Source organism: Eleutherodactylus coqui, chromosome 7 (genome assembly GCF_035609145.1).
Source record: "Eleutherodactylus coqui strain aEleCoq1 chromosome 7, aEleCoq1.hap1, whole genome shotgun sequence".
Classification (NCBI taxonomy): domain Eukaryota; kingdom Metazoa; phylum Chordata; class Amphibia; order Anura; family Eleutherodactylidae; genus Eleutherodactylus; species Eleutherodactylus coqui.
In genome coordinates, this window is record NC_089843.1 from 83313502 (window position 1) to 83340215 (window position 26714).

The 26714-nt window shown below is 46.2% G+C and overlaps 1 protein-coding gene across 1 annotated transcript in view; it reads right to left on the reverse strand.

Moving 5' to 3' along the window:
• The window catches only part of STX18 (syntaxin 18), a 144601-nt gene that overhangs the window by 11966 nt on the left and 105921 nt on the right, over window positions 1-26714 (reverse strand). Inside the window, exons 8-9 of the mRNA XM_066573291.1 lie at window positions 18172-18230; window positions 196-265 (exon numbers count right to left, since the gene is read on the reverse strand). Of these exons, the coding sequence (XP_066429388.1) occupies window positions 196-265; window positions 18172-18230 (129 nt within the window). The remainder of the gene's footprint in view (window positions 1-195; window positions 266-18171; window positions 18231-26714) is intronic.

Genomic DNA, 26714 nt, shown 5'->3' on the forward strand with positions numbered 1-26714 from the left:
GCCCTTGACAATTTGCCCTTGAGCTAAAGATGTGCGCCATGAAAGGTTGCTAGGGATAAGCTGCTTGACAACCTCATAGAAAAGGCTGTAGGCATCCGGCAGTGACTCTCTAGCAACCAGATAGCCTCAGATGACCAGTGGTCCATCCAGCGTTCGATAAACCAGAGAGATCAATAATGGATTTACTTAGATTACCTGCTGGAGAACCTTCTCTGTGAAGATTTCTTGAAGTCTGGATATTTCAACTACCTTCCCTTCTATTTGCCTGTAGAACAAAAAAAAAAAAAGCTTGCTGACTGTAATAAGAGGAATAGAACACAAAACAAAAAAATGCATTAACGTCAATGAAAAGTTTAACAGGAGGAGCCACGGAGGAGGAAGAGGCGGCATCCGGGGCTGTACAGGTCTATGAAAGGGGGTCACAAAATGAAAACCAATTTACCACCACCATTTTTTGCAGCTTTGGAGCTGCTCCTGACCCTGCAGGGGGGTGAGCAAACAAAACAGCTGGTGGAACGGCGCAACCTTTAAAGAGACAAAGTAAACAAGTCAAGTCTGCAAATTCCTCACCAGCTTCTCGTTTATCAAAATACTAAATGATCACTTGTCCGTCCGTGAGTTACATGCTCCGCCCCTTGATCACATGACTGACATCACAGGCTTTGTAAGCACACGGCTGCTGTCCGGCTAAATGTTTGTTAGTATTCCATAGCAACTGAGGTTGCAGGGGGTTTGTAGCGGATGTAATTCGCCTGTAATCTGCACAGGGATAAAGGGCCTGTGATGACGTCACTGTCATGTGATCCGGGGCAGAATATGTAACTCACTCGGGATGAAGGACCTGTGATGACGTCACCAGCATGTTATCAGGATGAAGGACCTGTGATGACGTCACCAGCATGTTATCAGGATGAAGGACCTGTGATGACGTCACCAGCATGTTATCAGGGGGTGGAGAACGATGGTGACATCATCATCGGTCTTTCATCCCGAATGACGGTGCTGCTTGTGATCCCTGTTGTATGGAATTAAGAATGTATGTAGCAGAGTTGTATGTGATGTACATCTAGCATATCTGTGTGTGTGATGTGAATGAAGCAGAGCTATCTGGCGCATTACACCACCAGAAACACTGGTACTATAATTTTCTATTTACTAGTTATGTCAAAACCACCAGATAAATGCGTTTTCAGGTACATGACAGGAGAGGCAAAGAGCTGGGCTTGGCTTTCAAATAAAACGTAGGGAGTGCAGCAACAGAATCGAGGTAGTCTTGCTGACCGAAACCAAACTGCCTCCACTCAGGTGTAGTGCTCTCTACATCTTAGCCTGACTCCCTGCCTCATTTGCCTGTACTCGGATTGCAACAATGAAGAGGTTCCATATTCGAAACACATTTATTAGCTGGTTTTCTACTTTCTGTCTTGGAAGGTTGCACCATGCCAACAAGCTTTTTTGTTTATGCTCTCTGTGTCATATCACATCTTCTTCAAGCAAGGTGGTAGTCCGGTTGGGTAGCACCTAGGCAACCTTCTTGGCCTTAGCAATCCATTCTTGTCTTCAACAGCCCTACTTTTATCACGTAGGTGCATTAACATCCACTTGGAGGTTTGCTCCACCTACTTTCTCTGCAATCACTTCTCTTGACCCTGTAGGGCTGATTATTTGCTGCACCCCTTTCCAGTTTTTGCCGTCCAACTGCCATGCAAGGAACAGCAATTTAATCTGACTGGAGCCATGCTGCAGTTGGTGTGGAGAACCAGTGTGCAGATGATATGTCAAAGGGACTTTTGTTGGTGCTTTTTGACCCACACCAATATTATTATAATGCACCTTCACAATATGCCATAATATTACAAGATGGAGATATCCCTTTAAGTACTCCAGCCCCGTTTCACAATCCAAAAGTCAGACTAGTAAATACGGTAGCTCATTTGCCTTCCCTTAATATTGTGTGCAACTGTGCATGTAATTTGGTAAAACAATTAGATTGTAAGCTCTGCTGGGATAACAACTCATCTGAATCAATTACTTCCTGCCTTTAAAGTATGCGAACAGAGGAGAAGTATTTCAGAACCCCCTACATGAGGTCGGGTCTGAACGATTTCTATAAAGTACGTGGAATTGATGCAACATATGGCCGCATTCAACAATTTTTTGCATTACTTCAGTGCCAAAAGTAGTAAAAGAACAAACAAACTGTAAAACTTAAGTACAAGTGTACCCAATATGTGAAGAAATTCATCAACAAGCAAATGTATTTATAGGTCCTCCCAAGCTTGTCATAAAGAGATAAGACATTTCTGCAGTCCTCATCCGTGGAACTATAAAAGTATTCTGCTTATCAGCACTTTATTTGTAATAGAGAAGTTCTGTAGGAACACATTATAGTCACGCAGTAAAGTATCCTTATGGTTACAGGGAGGTGAAAGCACAAGTCTCATGAGCCATTCGGAAAATGTTCCTTATATGCTGCAAAACCTGAAGCTGTTAGGATCATGAATTCTATTACTACTGTACTACAACATAAATGGGTGGTGGACGTCACCTCAAAGTGGATACCATAGCGTTATAAGCGGTTGTCAGAAGTTAGAATACAGACAAACCCCCTTCTGGCTATACTTCCCGTTAGGAGTCCCCACACTGCACACGTTTTGCGCTTGGGATTGACCAGCAGATTTCATCCTATGTATTTGTTAAGGGTGAAATCTGCAGTGAAAACATCCATGACGAATCTGCAATGGGAGCGACATGCTGTGGATTAGAGAATCCACAGCATGCCCTCAGTTCAGTCTTTAAAGCTCCATCCGTGTAAATCTGTAGCGGTTCTGCAGTGCGTCAATTCACCCTTAACCCTTTCCAATCCACTGTCTGACATCTAAAGACATTCTGATTGAAGGCTGTACAGCTCCGATTTAGTAAGACGTCTAGCAGGGTATTCTTATTGTAGATTACTGGCTGCTCTGTTATCGGGGGCCTCTCCAGCATATCACATACCGCAGTACTGGCTCTGGCCAGCAGACGGCGCCATTGTATAATGGCAGAAAGAGAATGCCCCATAGGAAACCGTATATTTAAAATTGGATTGCAAAGGGTTAAGACCGTATTTACATGAACGTATATGCGCAGTGTTTTGCACACACAATATACAGTCAATAGAACCCATTTATTTCAATGGGCTTGTTTAAGTTAGCATTTTTTTTGCATCACATTGCGTTAATGCAAAAGAAAGAAAGAAAAAAAAAAAAAAAAAAAAAACAAAATCACAGCATACTCCACTATCTTGTGCATTTGCACAGGAAAAGCTGACACATTGAACTAATTACACCAATTGCCAATTTCAATGAATGGGAGCATAATTGCAGGTTTTTTGCATGTGCATATGTGCACGATTTGTGGGTACAAAAGCACGGTAAAACACATACATGATGCAAATGCGCTCATGGCAGTGTGACACTAGCCTAAATGGCCACTAATCTTTCAAACAACTTGTGCTTTATTGATACCCAGTGTGAAAATCAGCAAAGCTGCAAACAACTTTACCTAAAATGACACTTTTGTAAATTCCCTCCACCTTGCTGACCACCCTCTGCTAGCTCTTGATTGCCAAGGGAGGGAATGTTAGGAAGGCAGAGCTGTGACATGAGTCATAATACTCATTGAACTGCATGCAGAGGAGGAGGGTGACAGACAGACACTCATGCACAATGAGAGCTCCCAGTAGAGCAAATGGGAGACATTCTGGTGTTTGTACACATGTCCACTGCTAAATCTTTCTGCATTCCCCTGTCTGATGAGGTTATGTTTGTGTATGTAAGAGACAGATAGAAAGCAAGATCTCTACAGCTCTCGGTGCACAGTCTATAGAACACAGCACAGCAAAGTCTCCTCCCACCAGTCATGAGAGGATGGAGAATCAGATTACACCCTGCACAGGGTAAAATTGGCTAAAATTCTGGATATAAGTCATATAATGGCCAATATTCTTATTCTCAAAAATTATGTGAAAATTCAGGTACGCTTTAAACTGCTTTTGAATGGGCATAATGTGCCTGCAATACAGCCCAGAGTACCAATCCAAAGGCAGGTCTACTGACCCAAACTCAAATCATCATGGATCCTTGTGTTTTGAAGCCCCCATCCATATGCATCAAAGCGCTGCAAAGAATCCGCACCACAAATCCACATCCGATAACGGCCCTAGAATTCTTCAGAGAGATTCCGCATTGTTGCTGTTCGGGTTTCCAGTCCCATCAGAACTAGGACTTCAAACAAGAGGACAGGATGCCATTGGATCTTTATCAATAATTTATGATTTTAAATCAGCACTTGTTCACATTCGCCTCTTCGTTCTCCCTTGTGCTGTTCTGTCAGAGAAGCAGCAAAATGAAACAAAAAAACCCCAAAACGTTCCTATTATTTTCGGTGGGATTTCGGAGCTTCAGTTTCCTCAGCTCAGTTCTCTTCCATCGGCTTTCTATTTTTTTTAAATGGAAAAATAATGCGGACTGCAGCACTTTGTTTCCACTAAGAAAAGCAGAAGCAAACGGGAAGGACCTTTACTGTTACATTATAGTCACCGGGTGACGGAACTGAATGGGAAGGTCTTCATTTTGTTTAGTTTTTGTTATCTAACAGATTTGTTTCTAAGTGAATATACGCAAAAGGGACAAAAGAAAAGAAGTCAAAAAGCATCAGTTAAAGGGAACTAAATGGAAAAAAACTGCCAGAAATGGTCTTTTGATTGTTTTACCAGATCGATAAGAAAAGCAAAACTATATCTTGTTGACTAGTATTTTCACTTAAAAAAAGAAAACAAGACAAAAACACGAAAAAACCCCCAAAAAACGCGGTTTATAATTTACGCTGCGGTGAATTAGCCATTTTCTTATGCTGCAACTTGCCTCTCAGATTAGAAAAGTAATTGGTTCCAATCGGCACTAGGAACGTATTTGCACGCAGTCGATAAAACCCATTGATTTCAATTGGTTCGTTCACATAAGTGTAATTTTTTCACCCATTATTTACGCAAAAAATATGCAGCATGCTCTATTTTCCTGTGCATTTGCGCAGGACAAAAGCACATATTGAACTAATTATACTAATTGCCATTTGAATGCACAGAAAGTAAAGTAAAACATGCATGTGTGTGCAAATACGCAACACCCATTGTGCAAAAGCGCATGTAAACATGCTTATGCCTATGTGACATGGGCCTAACGCCTACCGAGAGCTCTGACAAATGAACTACGCCTTTAATGGGGGTATTCTGCGCTTTTTCAACCGATGACCTATCCTCATCCTACTGATGAAAAATGAAGACGGCCGGAATAACCCTTTAAGACTTGCAGCCACCACTAGGGGGCGCTCCTGCATATGGATTAATACATAACTTAATGGGAGCTGTAAAGCTGGCAGACCCCCAAGTGGTGACTGTCAGGGGCTGCGACAGACCTTAGAGCAGCACAGTCTGCCTCTATGGAAGGGAGCGTCCCCTAAAGAAGGTCCTGCTTGCACACACTTATTCCCTTTTGCTTATGGTTAAACTGATGGTAAAATCTTTATCTTACACAGGTTGCATAATTTAAAAGTCAATAATAGGAAATTCTTAAAAGGTCAAACTGTCTTGTGTTATAATCTGGGGCCTGCGGGCCTGGATGGAGGTTGGAAGAACAATCAATATTGGCAACAGAACATTCTGACTCAAAGTTTTCAATGTTCCGCTCTCCATGCGCCAGGCAGCCGAGAACCACCACCCACACCTTGCCTATTAATAGTGCTTCAGTCATATGTAGCTAATGTTCACATTCAGCTGTGTTTTCATTAATGGGAGCCATAAATTATCCTCAGTTTAGCAGACAATATGAATTTAATTCTGTTACCGGGGTGAAGAAGTTTGGGTTCTGTAAATTAAATACAAAACATGTGATTTCTACTCCCGAGTGGGCAGCTTACTGGAAGCAGCACAGACATAAGTGCAGGCCAGGGTATGGGTGACATTAACCTGGTAAACCAAGAACTAGTTAATGATATCGGAAATGAGAAGACGCAGCCATGAATAGGAAGATCAGCAGATACTTGAAGTCTTCTCCAGTCACTAAGTTAGTCCATTTTATGCTTCGGGGAACATCTTGAAAAAAGTACTGCTTCTCCTTGTTGTGTCCCTGGGAAAAAGTATACAAAATTATCTCCCCTCCAGAAGGAAGAAAACAGTCTCTCTAGTGCCACCTGCAGGTAGATACACGGTTAGGCGGGGCTCACACGGGTGGATTCCAATAGTGGAATCGGCGCCTTTGCGAAGGATCTGCAGCAAAACACAGCCATTTAAAAGCATGTAAACTTGCTTATTCGCTCGCACTTGTGGATACAGATTGCGTACTTCCTGAGCGGAGGAGAAAAAATAAAAACTAAAATAAAAATAAATAAATTGCAGCATGCTTTATTTTGCTATGGACTTCACGTGGACAGCCTCCATTGAAGTCATTGGAGACGTCCGACCCACAGCCCATATGCAATTAACATTGCCATTGCGTATGGGCCGTGCGTAGCTTGCCATTATATAACATGAGCCAACAATCAGTTTTCCGTAGTTTCTCTCAATTACTGTGTCTACGACTCCTCTGGTTCTAGGAAGGTACAAAGACTACACTGAAACATCATCCTACCACTGGGGCGACTGCCTTCTGTTGTGCTCACATTCTCCCTATTCCTCCCCCTGGACACGTCCTTTAGGGGTTAAATGGTTTGAGGGTTGCTCCTCTATGCCCTCCTGTTATACCTCAGTTAAATAAAATTAGAAAAAAAAAATATATATATTATATACATACACATATACATATACACATATACACAGACACACTACAAAGTGAATAATTGAGTTCTCCACTTTAGACTATCCATACTTGTCAGAAGGGCCGCTTGACCATAAGCAGATGACAAAGTTTCCCTCTGCTGTGGCCCCACCCATCAGTGGTGGCAGCCAGGGTTCAATTGATACAGCACCTCTGCTGGAGACATTAAGCATTATACAGTATCAATTCCAAATCAATGGCATCTGTACGTAATACAGAAAACCTCAAGCGACAGATGCTCTTTGTTCACTTAGTCCTCTATTAACCAATAAAGCCCAAATAGAGAGCAGACACCTTTTTTTCCTAAACTAGACAATCCCTTTAAAAAGGCTGAAGGTTCAGCAGAAGATCATTTATAATATAAGTGTCAATGTCCTACTGTAGACAGAGATGTGCCCTTCCTTTACCAGTCACTACATTTTTAAACAACTTGTGCTTATGCGATTTCCTGACCCAAAATTACGTTTTTGTCCTGAAAATATACTTGATTATTGAAGAATAGTGGAGGAAACAGGGGATTTCGTAAACTATGATCAGAATTTCACTTATCAGGTGGAGTCAAAGAGGAGCCAACAAAAAGTAATGGCCACTTGAACAGTAAATGTAAGTACAAGTACAGGTAGGCAGCAAGTACATGATATAAGTGTATTGTAGAAAGGTAACACTTCACATACCGCTCCCGTCTGGCCTCACACTCGCTCACAGCAAGGTCACTGCGAAATGAATTGTAAACCGGGAGCTGGGAATCAGCAAGTACCATTACAGCACAAGTACACAATAGTATCTATGCCGGAGGTCTGCTTTATATACACACCACCGATGTGGCACCGCAGAAAACCGTACACCGGTTATCAGCAAAAACCAACCGTAATGTAGGGGATGGGTGGCTCAGAGGAGCAGGCTGCACCTTAGTGGTATAAATATGCACAAGTCCCTAGAAAGATGGCGGCACTGTTGTACCACACTCACTAGGGGCAGCTGCCAGGTTACCCTCATGGAAACCTGTCAAAACCCTACACAGAATGTTTTTGGCGCCACAGAGACTGCACCGCCTGTTCCCATCCTCCTCCCCGCTTTGTTTCTGAGGCTGTCAGGTTTTGGCAGTATGCGCCACACCTGGTGGTCCTGCCCGGAGGTGGAGAATCTGTGGACGCAAATTCATAACTTATTAAACCAGCTATTTGTGGGTCCGATACCCAAATCATCCACGGTCTTCCTCCTGAGGGATCGCTCCCATAAGATTAGATTCAGAGCCCATAAACTTATACAGGTTATTTTATGGCCGCAAGGGTCCACATGGCCTCTAGATGGAAATCCCCGAACCTCTCTTTTCCAGAGGTAATCAATAGAGTTTCTTCAATTATGCTATACTATTCGGACGGATACTTAACGAATTTCCTAGCTACATGGGAACCCCAGATTAGCCATCTCGAAGTTCCAGGACTACATCACATTTTCACATCTACTTAAAAAACTGAAGCCGGCTTCCAAGGGGGAATTTTACTAGGCTACACCATTTGGATCTTTGATGACCCTGTTTTATACCCTTGGTTACCCCCTCCCATTACTCCACACTAGGAGTAACATGTTGTATTAAAATCTAATGTAAGTTACGAGGACAATAATTAGCTCCCTGCGTGGGGGCTAATTATCCCTGTATCCTGTACCATTTTTGAAAATATCTTAATAGTCATTGAAACTAAAAATATGCATGAGCGTCATTGCCGTTTAGGCTAGTAGAAATCTGGAACCTTTCTTCACTGGTGGCCATTACGGTTAGGGTAGGTACAGTATGTAATGTTCAGTGCCGCTACCTCCTAAACTAAAATACTAGCAGAACAGCACCACAGGGGACAGTCCTAACAGCTTTCACGACAGTTTCTGAAGAAGATGCAGACTTTTGTGCTGTTTGTCGCTTTTTATACAGGCCTCACCACTTTTCCAAAAAGTTAGCAAAGTCACATATTTTTGTGCAGAGTTTTTCAGGGGGGGCGTTGCCACTCAAACCAACCGATTTAAGTATAGTTTACGCCAGAAATTGGCATAAAATGATGCCAGAAACGTACACCAGGTCAAACCTGGCATACGTTTCTGAGAAACGGCATAGAGGTGGCGAGATGTGCCCAATACATGATGGGCTGCACTTCATGTATTCTGCTCATGGTGGTAAATTATACTAAGCCTGATGACAGAAATGCCGGACTTAGGAAATTTCCCCAACATGTTAGGCCAGATACACGTGACAGAGCAAGATTCCGGATGCAGATTCCGGCTCTGACCACGGCCGGCGACCCCATGTAACTGCTTTTGCTGTACTGCGAATGACCGCAGACATTCGCCGTCAGTCTTGTGCAGTACAGACTTTAAAAAAAAAAAAAAAAAAAAGTTAAATTTTTTTTTTGCGACGTCGCTAGGCGAAGATGCGGGTACTGGTGGTCTATCCGCAATGTAAATTATTGACAAGCTGTGGGCCGGACCGCTTCCATTAACTTGAGTCCGCAACAAAAAATAGAGCATGGTGCAATTTTTCCTCCGCATGCGGGAATCATACTTTGTTTTCGTGAGTGTGAAGGAAAAAGCGAGTTTACATAGCATGCTTTAAATGGTATCTGCTGCATATCCTCCGTGCGGAGTGCGGACACAGACCGCGGATTCCACAGCAATCGGCTCCAGTGCAGGCGGGTTCAGCAAGTATTTTGCCTAAGGGATTTTTCTGTAACGAAACATTACAGAATGTATAATAAAAAGTTGTACTTTCTACTCAATGTTTTACTTCTTCACCATCTTCAACACTTGTGTTCACTGAATGAGAGTTCGGTTTGTATCCCGTCCAGATAAAGCTCCATTTGCTAAAGTTAACAGCAGTGACAGAGGAAGGGGAGAGCGAGCGGGATGAAGTTATGCCTGAGAGGGCGACGCGTGAAATAATTTATATGCTTCCTGGTGTTCTCCGAGTCCGTTTATCATGCTCTGCAGTACAGATAACTGTATACAAGCTTTGCTTGAAGTTTTCATTTAAAAGGGGCTTTTATAAAAGCGGTCCATGCGCCAAAAAGATTTTAAAAAAACCCTTTTAGCCACTTACTAGATTCTTCTGGTTGTATTGCAGGAGGGAATGCATGTAAGCGCTGCACACGATCATGTGATCTAACAAGACCGCTTGATATATAATCTTGCCATACACCCTTCCCCAGACCAGACCATGCAAGAGCTTCAAGGGCTTACTACAAGAGAGCGCTTATAAGAAAATGTGCCACCTCTTTAAAAGCCAATGCAGCCCTGTTTAATAATGCAAAAAAAAAAAAAAATGTGCAGTGCAGGTATTAGGTATTCATATGGTAATCAGATTATTTGATGTCTATGTGTTACTCAGCTCAGCTGCAGGGTGAATTAAAGTAGAAGTTATAATTAGAATAAAATAAATCCATATCATCTATCGGAAGCTGCTAGCAAACTGCTGCAATTTCTTATACTATAACCACCCCACCACCCTACCCCCCCAGGATAAAAAGGAGCTGAAAAACAAGGTTCTGTATGTATCACACATGTCTGACGAGAGTCCTATATATATGTCAAACCTATTCCCTGACATATACCAGCAACAGCAGGTTCCAACACATGCCACTGTATAGCAGTAGGTCTCATCCATAACTTCCTTTGATGGGGGAGAGGGGTGGGGGTGGGGGGGGGGGGTATACCAATTTTTAACCATTTAGAGCCCTTTAAGTTGTTTTTAATATAAGTTGTATATAGAGGGGATCCTAATTAAAAGTAGCCCTAGTCAGGTGTGTCTAGAATGACATGTACTGGGAGTAATTGAATCAGACTTGCTAATACTACTTTCCAGAATATGTGGAAGTGATCCATGTTAAAAAAAAAATTGATTCTACCTACCCGATAATCGGGTTTCCAGTAGTCTCCACGACAGCACCAATTGAGATTGCCTCCTCCTGGTAGGACAGGAACATACTGAGAGGTTAAAAGCTCCCCCCCTTCCCCACTTTCCTCAGTGGATTCTAACGAATTGCTGGGGTAGGAGCTCAACCTAAATTTTTTCCCCTAACCGGGGTTTTTTTTTTTTTGGAAATTATATTCTATACTACTTTTTTAGGGGGGGAAGGTACGGGTGCTGTCGTGGAGACTATTGGAAACCCGATTATCGGGGAGGTATAATCTATTCTTTCCCCAGTCGTCTCCACGACAGCACCAATTGAGACGTACCAACTAAAGTTTTCCTAGGGTGGGATTGCTGCCGAGAGGACTTTGCGGCCGAAGACCATGTCCTCGTCCTGCTGCACTTTTACCCTATAGTGTTTAACGAACGTGTGGGGTTTCTTCCAGACTGCGGCCTTGCATATCTGCTCGACCGAGGCTGAGCTATGTTCGGCCCATGAGGATGCTACTGTCCTTGTAGAATGGGCTTTAAGAGCTAAAGGGATTTCCTTCCCGAGGGCTTTATAGGACTATATGATGGCTAGGCGGATCCACCTGGCTATGGAGCTTTTCGCTGCTTTGTTCCCTTTATTTGGGCCACTGAACTGGACGAACAAGTTGTCGTCCCGCCTCCAGTGGCTTGTCGCATCTATGTAGCCTAGGACTGCTCTCCTAACGTCCAGGCAGTTTAGGGTTTTTTCTTCCTCGTTTTTAGGTTTACTAAAAAATGAGGGGATTATTATGTCTTGGGACCTAGACACTTTTGGCATAAAAGCCGGGTCTGTTTTAAATACTAATTTGGTGTCCGAGATTTTCAGGAACGGGTGGCGAATGGACAAGGCCTGCAGCTCGCTAACCGGCCTTGCGGAGGTGATGGCTACTAAGAAAATGGTCTTCATAGTAAGCATTTTTATGGGTAGTGCTTCGATCGGCTCGAATGGTACCGCTGTCATGGCCCTTAGAGCCCAATTAAGGTTCCAGTCTGGAAAAAGATTTATGGGCCTAGGTCGTAATCTAGTTGCTGCTGCTAGGAACCTATTGACCCATCTGTTGTCTGCGAACTTTGTTTCACATATGGCGCTAAGGGCTGAGACCTGGACCTTCAGTGTGCTTGGAGAGAGGCCCATCTCTAGGCCCACCTGCAAGAACTCTAAGATTAGAGGGATGTCCAGGATAGAATCCCCACGATCCCTTCCCTGTCTCCATGAGGGAAACCTTCAAACTTTCTGGTAGATAAGGTGGGTCGTCTTTTTTCTGCTGGACATTAACGTTCCTACTACCCTCTCTGAGAATCCCGTTCCTACTACCCTCTCTGAGAATCCCTTCTCTCTTAGTGAGGATTCCTCAAGAGCCATGCTGTTAAGTGGAGCTTGTCTAGGCTCGGATGCTTCAGTGGCCCCTGCGATGGAAGATCCGTCCAGGTAGGAAGGTGACTGGGTCCTGGACGCTCAATGTTGCTAGAAGACCGAACCAGCTTCTCTTGGGCCAGAAGGGGGTCACCAGGATTAGTGTGCATACCTGGGTTCTCAAATGTTGTAAGACTCTGGGGATCAGCGGTATAGGAGGAAAGGCGTACGCCAGCCCCTCTCCCCAGTCTTGGCCTAGGGCGTCTACTGCTGTCGGCCGATCTCCCGGCCGGAGGGAGAAGAAGTTGCTTACTTTGGCATTTTCCCTGGTTGCGAACAGGTCCAATTGTGGGGTCCCCCACCGGTTGGTCAGGATTCTGAACGCCTCCAGGGAGAGAGACCATTCTCCTGGGTCTATTTGCCTCCTGCTCAGAAAGTCCGCTTTTTGGTTTAGTGTCCCCTTCAAGTGGGTTGCCGTGATCGAAAAGATCCGGCCCCTCTGCCCAGTGAAAAATTTTCTGTGCGATGTTTTGCAGGGCGGGAGATCTTGTGCCCCCTTGGTGTCGTATATGGGCGACCGCTGTGATATTGTCTGACAGTATCTTTATATGCCGATTCCGTAGCGATTTCCCTAACTGCTGTAGGACCTGCCATACAGCCTGTAGTTCCCTGTAATTTGAGGACTGTTCTTTCGACCTTTGAGGCCAGGGGCCCTGAAAGAACTGGTTCCCCACATGCGCTCCCCATCCCCAGGCGCTTGCGTCCGTTGTGATGTGAGTGGCTGGGTTTTGTAGCCAATGAACCCCTCTCCGCAGGTTCTCTGGGGATGTCCACCACCGCAGGGATGTTTTCACCGTGCTTTGGATGAACATTCTTGTCCCTAGAGAGGACTGACTCTTGTCCCACGTGGATAGGACTGAGGCTTGCATGGCTCTGGTGTGAGCCTGGGCCCATGCCACTCCTGGAATGCATGACGTCAAGCTTCCCAGGAGAGACATGGCTTCCCGAATTGTGCATAATCGTCTCCGTAGGAAGGTCTTGACTAACCGTCGGATTTTTTGTATTTTTTCCTCGGGTAGGCAGGAGCATTGCGATTCTGAGTTGAGCGTTATTCCCAGAAACGTCTTCTGCTTGTCGGGATCTAGGCTGAATTTTTCCCAGTTTATGATCCATCCTAAGGATTGGAGAAGTTCTAGCATTATCCCCAGGTGTTCCGCTAGGAGTTCTCTGGACTCTGCTATTATTAAAATATCGTCCAGGTAGGGTACTATTAGGACCGACTCCTTCCTCAGGTAGGCGGCTACCTGTGCCATAATTTTGGTGAACATTCTGGGTGCTGAGGAGATCCCGAAGGGCAGGCATCTGAATTGATGGTGCTCTATTCCCTTGCCCATATCCACTGCGAACCTTAGGTATTTCCGGGACCCCTCGTGGATCGGTACGTGGAAATAAGCATCCTTTAAATCGATGGATGCCATGTAGGCTCCCTTGGGAATCAGCTTTATTGTTGAGGCGATGGAGTCCATCTTGAATTTTCTGTATCTGATGCAGGTGTTCAGAGGATTCAGGTTTACTATCATACGCTGCTTCCCGCAGAGTTTTCTTACTAGGAAGAGCCTGGAATAGTGGCCCTGGGTTTCCTCATCTTGCGGTACGGGGGATATTGCGTTTAGTTGTTGCAGGTCCCGAACGTTTTGCCTTAGTAGGTGTAACTGTTGTTTGGAGCCTCCCATGATAATGAATTTTCTTCTGGGGAGGAACACCAGCTCTATCCGGTATCCCTGCTGTAAGATCTTTGGGATCCATGGGCCTTCGCAAATCGCGGCCCATTGATACACAAAGCTCCCCAGCCTTGCCCTTACGGGGATGGCGTCAGGGTCTCTGCTTTGGCTCTCCCTGGTGGGGGTTAAAGAGGATGTTCCTTCCTCTGCCCCCCTTGGGGTAACTCCAGCGGCCTGTCTTGCCCTTGCCTCGGTAGGCCTCGGGCTGTTGCACTGGGGTCCGGAAGGTCTTCCCTCCCTCTCTGTGGCTTTTCTTCCGGGAATCCCTTCTTTTTGTCGGCCGCCTTCTCTGGAATCTTGTCTAAGTCCGGTCCGAACAAAAACTGGCCGTAGAACGGGAGGGCACATAGCTCATTTTTTGAGGCTAGGTCGCCTGACCACGATTTCAGCCATAACACTCTTCTGGCTGAGTTAGAGCGGGCTGTAGCTTTCGCCGCGAGTTTGACAGTTTCGGCCGCGGCGTCCGCTAGGAAATTTGTTGCCATACGCAGGATCGGAAGGGAATTTAGAATCTGTTCCCTCAGCATCTTATTGGTTAGGTGTAGCTCCAGCTGCTCTAGTCATACCCCCAGAGTCCGCGCCACACAAGTGGCTGCAATCCCTGGCCTAAGTATGTTTGCCGCTGCCTCCCATGATTTTTTTTAGAAGGCCCTCCGCCTTGCGATCCATGGGATCTTTTAACTGTGCGGCGTCCTCAAAGGGCAGGGTCGTCCTCCTGGCTACTTTGGCTACCGGGATGTCTACCCTAGGTACTTCCTCCCAGCTTGCGCAAACTTCCTCCTCGAATGGGTACCTTCTTTTTACCCCCCTAGCGGAGAAGGAGCCTGCGTCTGGTTTTCTCAACTCTTTCTGGATTATTTTGGTGATATTCTTGTGGACAGGGAAGGTATGCTTGCGCGTCTCCCCTAGTCCCCCGAATATCTCATCTTGTAAGGTACGTGGCTCTCTGGGCTCTTCCATTTTTAGTGTAGCCCTGACTGACTTAATCAATTCTGTTAAGTCGTCTTGATGGAATAAGTATCTTTTGTGGCCCTCATCATCTGAGGACTCCTCGGCCGCCTGTTCCTCTTGCTCCGACCCGATAAAACTTGGAGTCGGAAGGCTCATCGCGAACATACGCCTTTTTCTGGCGTTTCGCTGGCGGTGCCAGCTGTGACGTTAGGGCTGATCTAACTTCCTCCTTCACCAGCTTCCTAACGTCCTCCATGAATCCCCCCGATTCCTCTCTGACTAGCCTAGCTACGCATGCCTTGCATAGAGGCCTCTGGTACGTAGCTGGCAGTCTCGTTCTGCATTCCACGCATTTTCTGAGTTTTGTTCTGGGGGGGGGGGATGTCTTTTTTATCCCCCTGACAAACAAAGCATTTTTGCGGGTAAATATGCAATTTTTTTATACACAACATACTGGATATTTGCATTGTATTTTTTGACGCACTGGCTACTTACGGCCGCTGAGGCTGAGGTTTCAGCTGTCTCTGGGGCTGGAGCACTCATTTCTGTACTGGTGCTGCAGACACCCTGCGACCTGTAGTGCTGGTCTGTTCTGGCTTCTCTCAGGTTCCTATATTTTTTAAATTTTCGCGCTCCTGCGCTAAGCCCCGCCCCCTCCGCTCCTGATGCAGACGCGATGATGGCATCGCGCTGGACACGTGACGCGGCGCCCCACCATCAAAGGGCTTCCTGGAGCGCCACGCTGTAACGAGGGGGACTGAGGCTCCCGCTTTGTACCCCCCCCATGGGCCGCCGCGGGAGGAACCTGGCCCGGGAGTTACCACCCCATGTGGCGTCCCGGGAGTCGTCCGGCTTGGAAGGGAGGACAGGCTGACCCACTGCCCTCCGATCCGCCTGTAAGTAATCCTGGCTGGCTTCTCCACCAGCTCCTCTCAGAGATCCTGCCTCCTGGCAGGACAGGAAGACACTGAGGAAGGTGGGGAAGGGGGGGAGCTTTTAACCTCTCAGTATGTTCCTGTCCTACCAGGAGGAGGCAATCTCAATTGGTGCTGTCGTGGAGACGACTGGGGAAATAATTGTTCCAAATTTCACCACCAGGGGTCAATTTGGAACGACATGTCAGACATGTAGAACAAATTCAAGGAACTGTCAAGCTCCATTTGACTAAGGAATTCCAGGGCAAACATCAGTCGTACTGCTGTGTCTCCAGGAAGCAGTTCTCGCAAGCATTTGATCTTATACTGGAAAAAATGCAAACACCTTGCCTGGGCCATGTCTGTCTTGTAAGTACTTTTTTTCATAAGGATCGCTTCCACATGTCCTGGATAGTATTATTACAGAGTTTTGTTCAATTGCAGAGACTGATACCATGATTGCATTGTGGGGTGAAGCTCCCCCTCTCACCAATCAACCACTTACATACCTTGGTCGCTATGGACCACGGCATGTAAAGAGTTAAACGGACCAGATCGGAGGGTTCTCCAGGCTGTTTGAAAAGGAACCTGGCTGTCAGTAGTTATCTGTGCTGGCCTTAGACTAAGCTGCTGTGTTTTTACCGTTGCCTTGTCTAAAGGCCCCTTGGTAACCAGCCATTTTTGGAAAGGTTACTAAGGGATGAAAAAGAACTGTTCAAGCTTAATAAAATTCTCTTTCATATGCTACTTCAGTAGCAGGACCCCCTATTAGATCCATATGCTTTAACCCCTTAAGGACGTAGCTCTTTCTCCCCATTTTCGTTTTTTCCTCGTTCCTTTAAAGGAAAAAAAAATCATAACCCCTTTATTTATCCATCGATAAACTCCTGCAGCGTTAAGGGGTTTAGAGAATGCCCACTTGGTAATACATTTGCCCTGCAGGGAAATGTGTTGCATGGCCACATTGATCAGGTGCATGCTGGGTCGGCATCATTACAAAAACAGGTTGTCGGGAAGCAATTGCTGAATCCAAAGTATTTTTGCTTTTTAAAGCAGATCATTTTTATTGAAGATATATTTTTGAATACAATTACCCCTTAATTTCTACACATGTATACATGCATAACATACATACATAGAACAGTCTTAGGTTTAGGCAGAAATAGTTTTGAGGCTTAGAAGGAAGCACAACCCCCAAATATTAGAATATAGACACAAATTCGATTACTTAATTTTGTGCAATACTACATTTAAGACAAGGGAATCTCCCCATAGAATCTATAAAAGATGCCTCACACTTAAAGGGGTTGTCCCGCAGAAGCAAGTGCAGTTCTGCACTTCTGTATGGCCATATTAATGCACTTTGTAATATACATCGTGCATTAAATATTGTCCATACAGAAGTTATATACTTACCCCCTCCAGGTGCTGGCGTCCCCGTCTCCATGGCGACGACTAAACTTCTCCTCTGGTCGCCGCAACAGTCGCACTTGCGCAGAGAGGAATCCTCTTCTGGAGGGGCCGGGCTCACGAGCTGCGTCCTGGCTCCTCCCCCTTCTCAGAGTCATCGCGTAGCTCCGCCCCCGTCACATGGTGCCGATCAGCCAATGAGGTGGCTGGAATCGGCAGTGGAGCACAGACAGCAGAAGAACATCCACGGTGCATCGTGGGAGAAGACCAGCGGCAGCCATCTTGGAAAGAAGATTTTTTTAAAGTTGCTGAACGGGGATTCAGGTAAGGGAATTTTTTTTTCTTTTTTTTTTTAATAACACCTGGCAGCAGTATTCCTTTACAGGTACTGGGCAAAAAAAAATTTTCTCTTTAAGCGCGGGACAACCCCTTTAAGGCTACCTTCGTATGGGAAAGCGTGATATTGGGCTTAGAAACCCGGCCTGATATCACATTTGTGAACATGTGTTTTACCCACGGATGCACGGAATTTTTCAATCAAAAACGACTTGCATCACTTCTCTGAAACTCCGATCCTCCAGCGCTTGTTTCACACGCAAGTGTTTCCAATTCATTTCAATAGGAAACATCAGATGCATGTGATGCGTTTTACGGTCCCATTGAAAACAATGAGCGATGCGTTCTGAGTAGAGATGAGCGAGCATACCCGCTAAGGCAAACTACTCAAGCGAGTAGTGCCTTATGCGAGTGTACCTGCCCGCTCATCTCAAAAGATGGTGATTTGAATGTACACAAGGTCTCCACTGCATCCTATAAAAGTCAGAACAGGAACTGTCAGTAGTGCAGCCTCAGGCTCTGGCCAATTATCTCTCAGCACAGAAGCTACGGTATATTTAGGGCCTCCTTACGATTTGATCCAGTACAATCAAACCTAAAATGTAAAAAACAGGTTTACTGCAAAGTAGAGATCATGGGACAAGTTTACCTTACTTCATCGCACAGACTGTTCATCTCGCTGACGAGTCTCTGGTTCTCCTGTTCAAACTGTAATAAGACAAAATACACGTATTAATAGCCATAAAATCTTGGAGATGTCAGCAGCGCACATCTGTCTAGCACTGGGTGACAGAATGGGGATTGTAATAAATCAGAATAGGTAATAAAAGTACGGCTGGCTGCACAGCTCGGAAGGAAGGTTACTTAGAAGACGTCAAATTCAGATGAACTGATAATCTTTATTGGAGAAATCAAGGTGTTTTCTCTAGGATCAGACCCAGAAGACCAGAACGGTCTTGAAACGCGTTGATGCTTTCAACCGCTAAAGATATCTGTTCTTACCGTCTAAGTAATCTTCCTTCTGAGCTGTGCAGTCAGCCATGAGCCTTCCTCTTTTGTTAACTATTCCGATTTATCCTATACGGTCCACTGCATCCCGAGAAGGTGAACTGCTGCAGCTCTGCTCACTGCCATCATAGGTGGTGTACTCTGCGCACAACACCGAGAGGTAAACTCATGCACATGGGGGAACCCCAGGGAGCCACCGATGAGCTACAATAGTGAACAGCAGGGCTGCCCTATGAAGCGATGTCCTTTTTTATAGACACTTCAGAGTCAATATTGTGACCCATATTACAGTTTTCCCCCAGTCGTCTCCACGACAGCACCAATTGAGATTGCCTCCTCCTGATAGGACAGGAACACACTGAGAGGTTAAAAGCTCCCCCCCTTCCCCACTTTCCTCAGTGTCTTCCTGTCCTGCCAGGAGGCAGGATCTCTGAGAGGGGCTGGTGGAGAAGCCAGCCGGAAGCCTACTCACGGGCGGATCGGAGGGCAGTGGGTCAGCCTGTCCTCCCTTCCCAGCCAGACGACTCCCGGGACGCCACATAGGGTGGTAACCCCCGGTCCAGGTTCCTCCCACGGCGGCCCATGGGGAGGTACAAAGCGGGAGCCTCAGTCCCCCTCCTCGTATAGTGGCAGCGCGGCGCTCCAGGAAGCCCTTTGACGGCGGGGGGCGGGGCGTCGTGTCACGTGCCCAGCGTGGTGACGTCATCACGCTCGCATCAGGAGCCGCACGGAGGGGGCGGGGCTTAGCGCAGGAGCGTGAAAATTCAAAATAAGGAACCTGAGAGAAGCCAGAAGGTGGACCAGCACTACAGGTCGCAGGGTGTCTGCAGCACCGGTATAGTAATGAGTGCTCCAGCCCCAGAGATAGCTTAAACCTCAGCCTCAGCGGCCGTAAGTAGCCAGTGCGGCAAAAAATACAAAATGCAAAATCCAATGTATTGTATATGGAAAAATTGTATATTTACCCCCCCAAAAATACTTTCTCCTCTGTTTGTCAGGGGGATAAAAAAAGACATCCCCCCCAGAACAAAACCCAAAAAATGTGTGGAGTGCGGGACGAGACTGCCAGCTACATACCAGAGGCCTCTATGCAAGGCATGCGTAGCTAGGCTAGTCAAAGGGGAATCGGGGGGATTCCTGGATGACGTTAGGAAGCTGGTGAAGGAGGAGGTTCGATCAGCCCTAACGTCACAGCTGGCGCCGCCAGCGAAACGCCAGAAAAAGGCGCATGTTCCTGACGAGCCTTCCGACTCCGAGAGTTCTATCGGATCGGAGCAAGAGAAGCAGGCGGCCGAGGAGTCCTCAGACGATGAGGACTACAAAAGATACCTTTTCCATCAGGACGACTTAACAGAATTCCATCAGGACGACTTAACAGAATTAATTAAGTCAGTCAGGGCTACATTAAAAATGGAAGAGCCCAGAGAACCACGCACCCTGCAGGATGAGATATTTGGGGGACTAGGGAGAGGCGTAAACATACCTTCCCTGTCCACAAAAACATCATTAAAATTATCCAAAAGGAGTGGAAGAAACCAGACGCAGGTTCCTTCTCCGCTAGAGGGGTAAAAAGAAGGTACCCATTTGAGGAGGAAGTTTGCGCAAGCTGGGAAGAGATACCCAAGGTAGACGTCCCAGTGGCCAAAGTAGCTAGGAGGACGAGCCTGCCCTTTGAGGACGCCGCACAATTAAAAGATCCCATGGATCGCAAAGCCGAAGGCCTTCTAAAAAAATCATGGGAGGCAGCAGCAAGCATACTTAGGCCAGGGATCGCAGCCACCTGCGTGGCGCGCACCCTGGGGGTATGGCTCGAACAGCTGGAGCTACACATAAACAATAAAACCCTAAATTCCCTACCTATCCTGCGCATGGCAACAAATTTTCTAGTGGATGCCGCGGCCGAAACGGTTAAACTCTCGGCAAAAGCTACAGCCCGATCTAACTCAACCAGAAGAGTACTATGGCTGAAATCATGGTCAGGCGACTTGGCCTCAAAAAATAAACTATGCGCCCTCCCGTTCTACGGTCAGTTTTTGTTCGGACCAGACCTAGACAAAATCCTGGAGAAGGCGGCCGACAAAAAGAAGGGATTCCCGGAAGAAGCCGCAGAGAGGGAAGACCTTCTTCCGAACCCCAGGGCAACAGCCCGAGGCCTACCGAGGCAAGGGCAAGACAGGTCGCTGGAGTTGCCCCAAGGGGGGCAGAGGGAGAAATATCCTCTTTAATCCCCACCAGGGGGAGCCCAAGCAGAGACCCTAACGCCAGCTCCGTAGGGGCAAGGCTGGGGAACTTTGTGGACCAATGGGCCGCAATTTGCGAAGGCCCATGGACCCCAAAGATCTTACAGCAGGGATACCGGATAGAACTGGTGTCCCTCCCCAGAAGGAAATTCATCATCACAGGAGGCTCAGGGCGACAGTTACACTTCCTAAGGCAAAGCATTCGGGACCTGCAACATCTAAACGCAATATCCCCCGTACCGCAAAACGAGGAAACTCAGGGCCATTATTCCAGGCTCTTCCTAGTAAGAAAACCCTGCGGGAAACACCGCATGATAGTGAATCTGAAGCCTTTGAACACCTGTGTCAAGTACAGGAAATTCAAAATGGAGTCCATCTCTTCAACGATAAAATTGATTCCCAGAGGGGCCTACATGGCGTCCATCGATCTGAAGGACGCTTATTTCCACGTACCAATCCACGAGGGGTCCCAAAGATACCTAAGGTTCGCAGTGGATATGGGCAAAGGAATAGAGCACCACCAATTCAGATGCCTGCCTTTCGGGATCTCCTCAGCACCCAGAATTTTTACCAAAATTATGGCAGAGGTAGCTGCCTACCTGAGAAAAAAGTCGATCCTAATAATACCCTACCTGGACGATATTTTAATAATAGCAGAGTCCAGGAAACTACTAACAAAGCACCTAGAGATAGTGCTAGAACTCCTCCAGTCTGTAGGATGGATCATAAACTGGGAAAAATCCAGCTTAGACCCCAACAGGAAGAAGACGTTTCTGGGCATAACGCTCAACTCAGAATCACAATGCTCCTGACTGCCCGAGGAAAAAATCCAAAGGCTGGTCAGATCCTTCATACAGAAACGATTATGCACAATTCGGGAAGCCATGTCTCTCCTGGGAAGCCTAACGTCATGCATTCCCGGAGTAGCATGGGCCCAGGCTCACACCAGAGCTCTACAGGCCTCCGTCCTATCCGCATGGGACAAAAAGCAGTCCTCGCTAGGGACAAAAATGGATATCCCAAACACAGTGAAAACATCCCTGCGTTGGTGGACATTCCCAGCGAACCTGCAGGAAGGGGTTCATTGGCTACAAAACCCAGCCACGCACATCACAACGGATGCAAGTGCCTGGGGATGGGGAGCGCATGTGGGGAACCAGTTCTTTCAGGGGCCGTGGTTCCAAAGGATAAAAGAACAATCCTCCAATTACAGAGAGCTACAGGCCGTATGGCGGGTCCTACAGCAGTTAGGAAACTCGCTACGGAACCAGCATATAAAGATACTGTCGGACAATACCACCACGGTCGCCCATATTCGGCACCAGGGGGGCACAAGGTCTCCTGCCCTGCAAAACATTTCGCAGAAAATCTTCCACTGGGCAAAGGGCCGGATCCTTTCGATCACGGCAACCCACTTAAAAGGGACGCTAAACCAAAAAGCGGACTTCCTCAGCAGGAGGCAGATAGACCCAGGAGAATGGTCTCTCTTTTCCGGGAGGCATTCAGAATCCTGACCAACCGGTGGGGGTCCCCACAATTGGACCTATTTGCAACCAGGGAGAACGCCAAAGTAGGCAAATTCTTCTCCCTCCAGCCAGGAGATCGTCCTACAGCAATAGACGCCCTAGGCCAGGACTGGGGAAAGGGGCTAGCGTACGCGTTTCCTCCGATACCGCTGATCCCCAGGGTCTTACAACATTTCAGAACCCAGGTATGCACGCTCATCCGGGTGACCCCCTTCTGGCCCAAGAGAAGTTGGTTCGGTCTTCTGACAACATTGAGTGTCCAGGACCCAGTCACCTTTCCGACCTGGACAGATCTGCTATCACAGGGGCCACTGAACCACCCGGGCTTAGACAGACTCCACTTAACAGCATGGCTCTTGAGGAATCCTCACTAAGGGGGAAGGGATTCTCACAAAGAGTGGTAGAAACGTTAATGTCCAGCAGAAAAAAAGACGACCCACCTTATCTACCAGAAGGTTTGGAGAAGGTTCTCCTCATGGAGACAGGGAAGGGATTCCGGGGATTCTATCCCGAGCATCCCTTTGATCTTAGAATTCTTGCAGGAGGGCCTACAGATGGGCCTCTCTCCAAGTACCCTGAAGGTCCAGGTCGCAGCGCCATATGCGACACAAAGTTCGCGGACAATAGATGGGTCAACAGGTTCTTGACAGCAGCAGCTAGATTACGACCTAGACCCATAAAACTTGTTCCAGACTGGAACCTTAATTGGGTTCTAAGGGCCATGTCAGCGGAACCATTCGAGCCGATCGAAGCACTACCGATAAAAATGCTTACAATCAAGACCGTTTTTTTAGTAGCCATCACGTCTGCAAGGAGGGTTAGCGAGCTTCAGGCTCTGTCCATTCGCCACCCATTTCTAAAAATCTCGGATTCCAAATTAATATTTAAACCGCACCCTGCCTTCATGCCAAAGGTGGTATCACATTTTCATAGGTCCCAGGACGTAATAATTCCCTCATTTTTTAGCAAACCAAAAAACGAGGAAGAAAAAATCCTAAGCTGCCTGGACGTCAGGAGAGCAGTCCTAGGCTACACAGATGCGACAAGCCACTGGAGGCGGGACGACAACCTGTTCATCCAGTTCAGTGGCTCAAATAAAGGGAACAAAGTGGCAAAAAACTCCATAGCCAGGTGGATCCGCCTGGCCATCATAGAGTCCTATAAGGCCCTCGGGAAGGAAATCCCCTTAGCTCTTAAAGCCCATTCTACAAGGGCAGTAGCATCCTCATGGGCCGAACATAGCTCAGCCTCGGTCGAGCAAATTTGCAAGGCCGCAGTCTGGAAAAAAACCCCACACGTTCATTAAACATTATAGGGTAAAAGTGCAGCAGGACGAGGACATGGCCTTCGGCCGCAAAGTCCTCTCGGCAGCAATCCCACCCTAATAAACTTTAGTTGGTACGTCTCAATTGGTGCTGTCGTGGAGACTGGGGGGAAAAATGGATTATACCTACCTGATAATCAGGTTTCCAGGAGTCTCCACGACAGCACCTGTACCTTCTCCCCCCCCCCCTAAATGGATAGAAAAGAAACTATAGAATATAATATAAAAAACAAATATATATATAATATAATTTTATAATCAACAAAAAAAACCCGGTTAAGGGAAGAAATTTAAGTTGAGCTCCTACCCCGGCAATTCGTTAGAATCCACTGAGGAAAGTGGGGAAGGGGGGGAGCTTTTAACCTCTCAGTGTGTTCCTGTCCTATCAGGAGGAGGCAATCCCAATTGGTGCTGTTGTGGAGACTCCTGGAAACCTGATTATCAGGTAGGTATAATCAATTTAAAAAAAAAATTTTTTAAACGAGTTAACGCTCTTTCACCCGGCAAGATAATTGGGAAAGACCATTTCCCCATTTGAGTCTATGGAGTGCCAGAGGGGATGCTGAGTAATAGACATCCAGTTTCTAGAATCTGGTGTTCCCATGCAGGGTGGCTCTGGATTGCCAGAGACATATGTGAACCCACCGTAAGGGATTTCAGAATGCTACATTTTCAGAAAAGTTCCCCACACAAGTGCCACTAATTTAAAGGATTTCATAAATGGTAAATTCAACGCCACATCAGTAGTGCTCTTGAATTTACAAAATGCTAAAATGACAGAAATTTCCAGGCAGTGCTGAAAGGATGCTGGTACGTTACCAAGTCCCTTTTGTTAGGAAACTGCCACAAATGCATCTGGAATTAAAAACGAGGCAGCTTTGCTTGAAGCTCCTATTAAAAAATATACTTGCGTGTCCATAACTCCCATGGAGACTGATGCGTCCCTACGGCAACAGACATCAAACAAACCCGGTGTAGTCAGATGCTGTAGTCACACTCCTTTCCATCTGTCCTTACTCCGTCCTAACACAAATTGGCACTTTAGTAAGAAGCAGAGGACAGATGGAAAGAAGTACGACTGCAGCAGCCGACGTCACAGTGCTTGCTTGCAGTCTGGTACCATGGATATACACAGATGTGTATAGGAGTTCTAGACACATAACTAAAAACCATTGGTTAAATTGCTCCATTTTTTATTATAGATGTATTGGAGCAAATTTATTTATTTTGGAGGACTAAATATCTCCCGTATTTACAAGCAAAATATCATTTGGACAGCATTTCAATCTGCCTGTGCTTGTAATAGCAGAAGTGTTCCGCACATTTTTGGCAGTAGGGTAGTCATTCCGACAGCGGCACACTTGGTTAAAGTCTGGGTGGTAGAAAAGCAATCAGCACGGCCGACAGCAGCCGGCATTAATCTTTAAAAATCAATTTAGCACGTAAGATTTGTCTACGGGAATAAAAAGAATATCTAAAAAGAGCAGATCCCTCATCTGGAAGGATTACTGGAAGTATATGAGGAAGATGTATGAGCCTTCACTAAAACATATAATCTTTACATATTCACTCCCTGCTCCAACCAGGCGTGACAAATCATTGTTCTAGCAATAATCGCGCCATGCACAAGGTCCGGATTCCTTCTAAAGACGAAAGCTATCAATTTTAATATACTGGCCTCCTGATTTATGCACACAAGTGTTGAGCAGATGTGACAAGCCACTGTGTAAAAAAGTTTTAATCACACATCTAGGTGTTAAGGGAAAATCAGAAACAGGGCATTTTATTGGCACTCATTTGCCATTGTTTGAAAATAGAGGGCGATTCCATTGAATTGGCATGCGATAGTCCAGAAAGTTCTTTATTTTGACTTTTCTGTGATTACAAATGTGCTTATGCTTTTTATGTATTAAACTTTAAGACCATCTGAAAATCCAGAATATTTAATAATCCACCATATACGAGGGGCTGCTGATAAGTCTTTGGCTTTACCCAGAAACAAACGAGATGGGAAGATGAAACTTTACATTTATTCCACATACTCTCCACTGATGCCAACACACTTCTTACATTGGTATTCCAAGTTCTGTAAGCCTTGCAAAAAGAAGGATTTTGGTTGTGCCTCAAACCAGTCATCCGTAGCAGCCATGGCATCAGAAATGGTGTGAAATTTGGTACCCTTGAGGCGTTGCTTCAGGTTTGGAAACAGATGATAGTTGGAAGGAGCTAGAACTGGTGAATAAGGTGGGTGGTCAACCAGCTGGAAGCCTAGCTCCACCAGTTTTGCCGTGGTCGCTTCTGCAGTGTGAGTGGAGGCATTGTCTTGCAGGAACAAGATTCTTTTGGACAGCTTGCCGCGCCTTTTGGCCTTCAGAGCTGCCTTCAATTGGTCCAAAAGTTCAACGCAATACCTTGCATTGATGGTGGAACCATTTTGAAGGTAGTCCACTAGCAGCACGCCCTCCTTATCCCACAACACAGACGCCATCACCTTAGTGGCTGATTTTTGCACCCTGAACTTCTTTGGGCGAGGAGAACCACTGTGCCTCCACTCTTTTGACTGCTCCTTGGTTTCAGGGTCATATAAATAAATCCAGGTCTCATCTATAGTGACCAGCCGATCCAGGAAGTTCTTATCAGTCCAGAAACGCTGACAAATGGACCAGGAAGTTTTCACTCGCCTGCTTTTCTGATCTGTTGTCAAACATTTGGGGACCCACTTTGCAGATAGCTTCTTCATGTTCAAATGTTCATGGATAATGACACAAACACGTTCAGGAGAAATCCGCATGATGTCTGCTATTGCTGCAGCTGAAATTCCCCAATTCTCCAGTATGAGGTTGTGCACAGCATCGACGATCTCCGGCACAACAACCTCTCTCGGTCGTCCAGGATGTTCCTCATCATTGGTGCTGAAGTGGCCCATTATAAATTTGGCAACCCAGTTCTTAACTGTAGAATATGAAGGGCATTGATCCCCCAATGTCTGCGACATATCACCATGAATATCCTTCGCGGACTTTCCTTGCAGAAACAAGAATTTTATCACTCCTCTGCTCTCATTTGCTGTGAATATCGCCTTAGACTCCGCCAT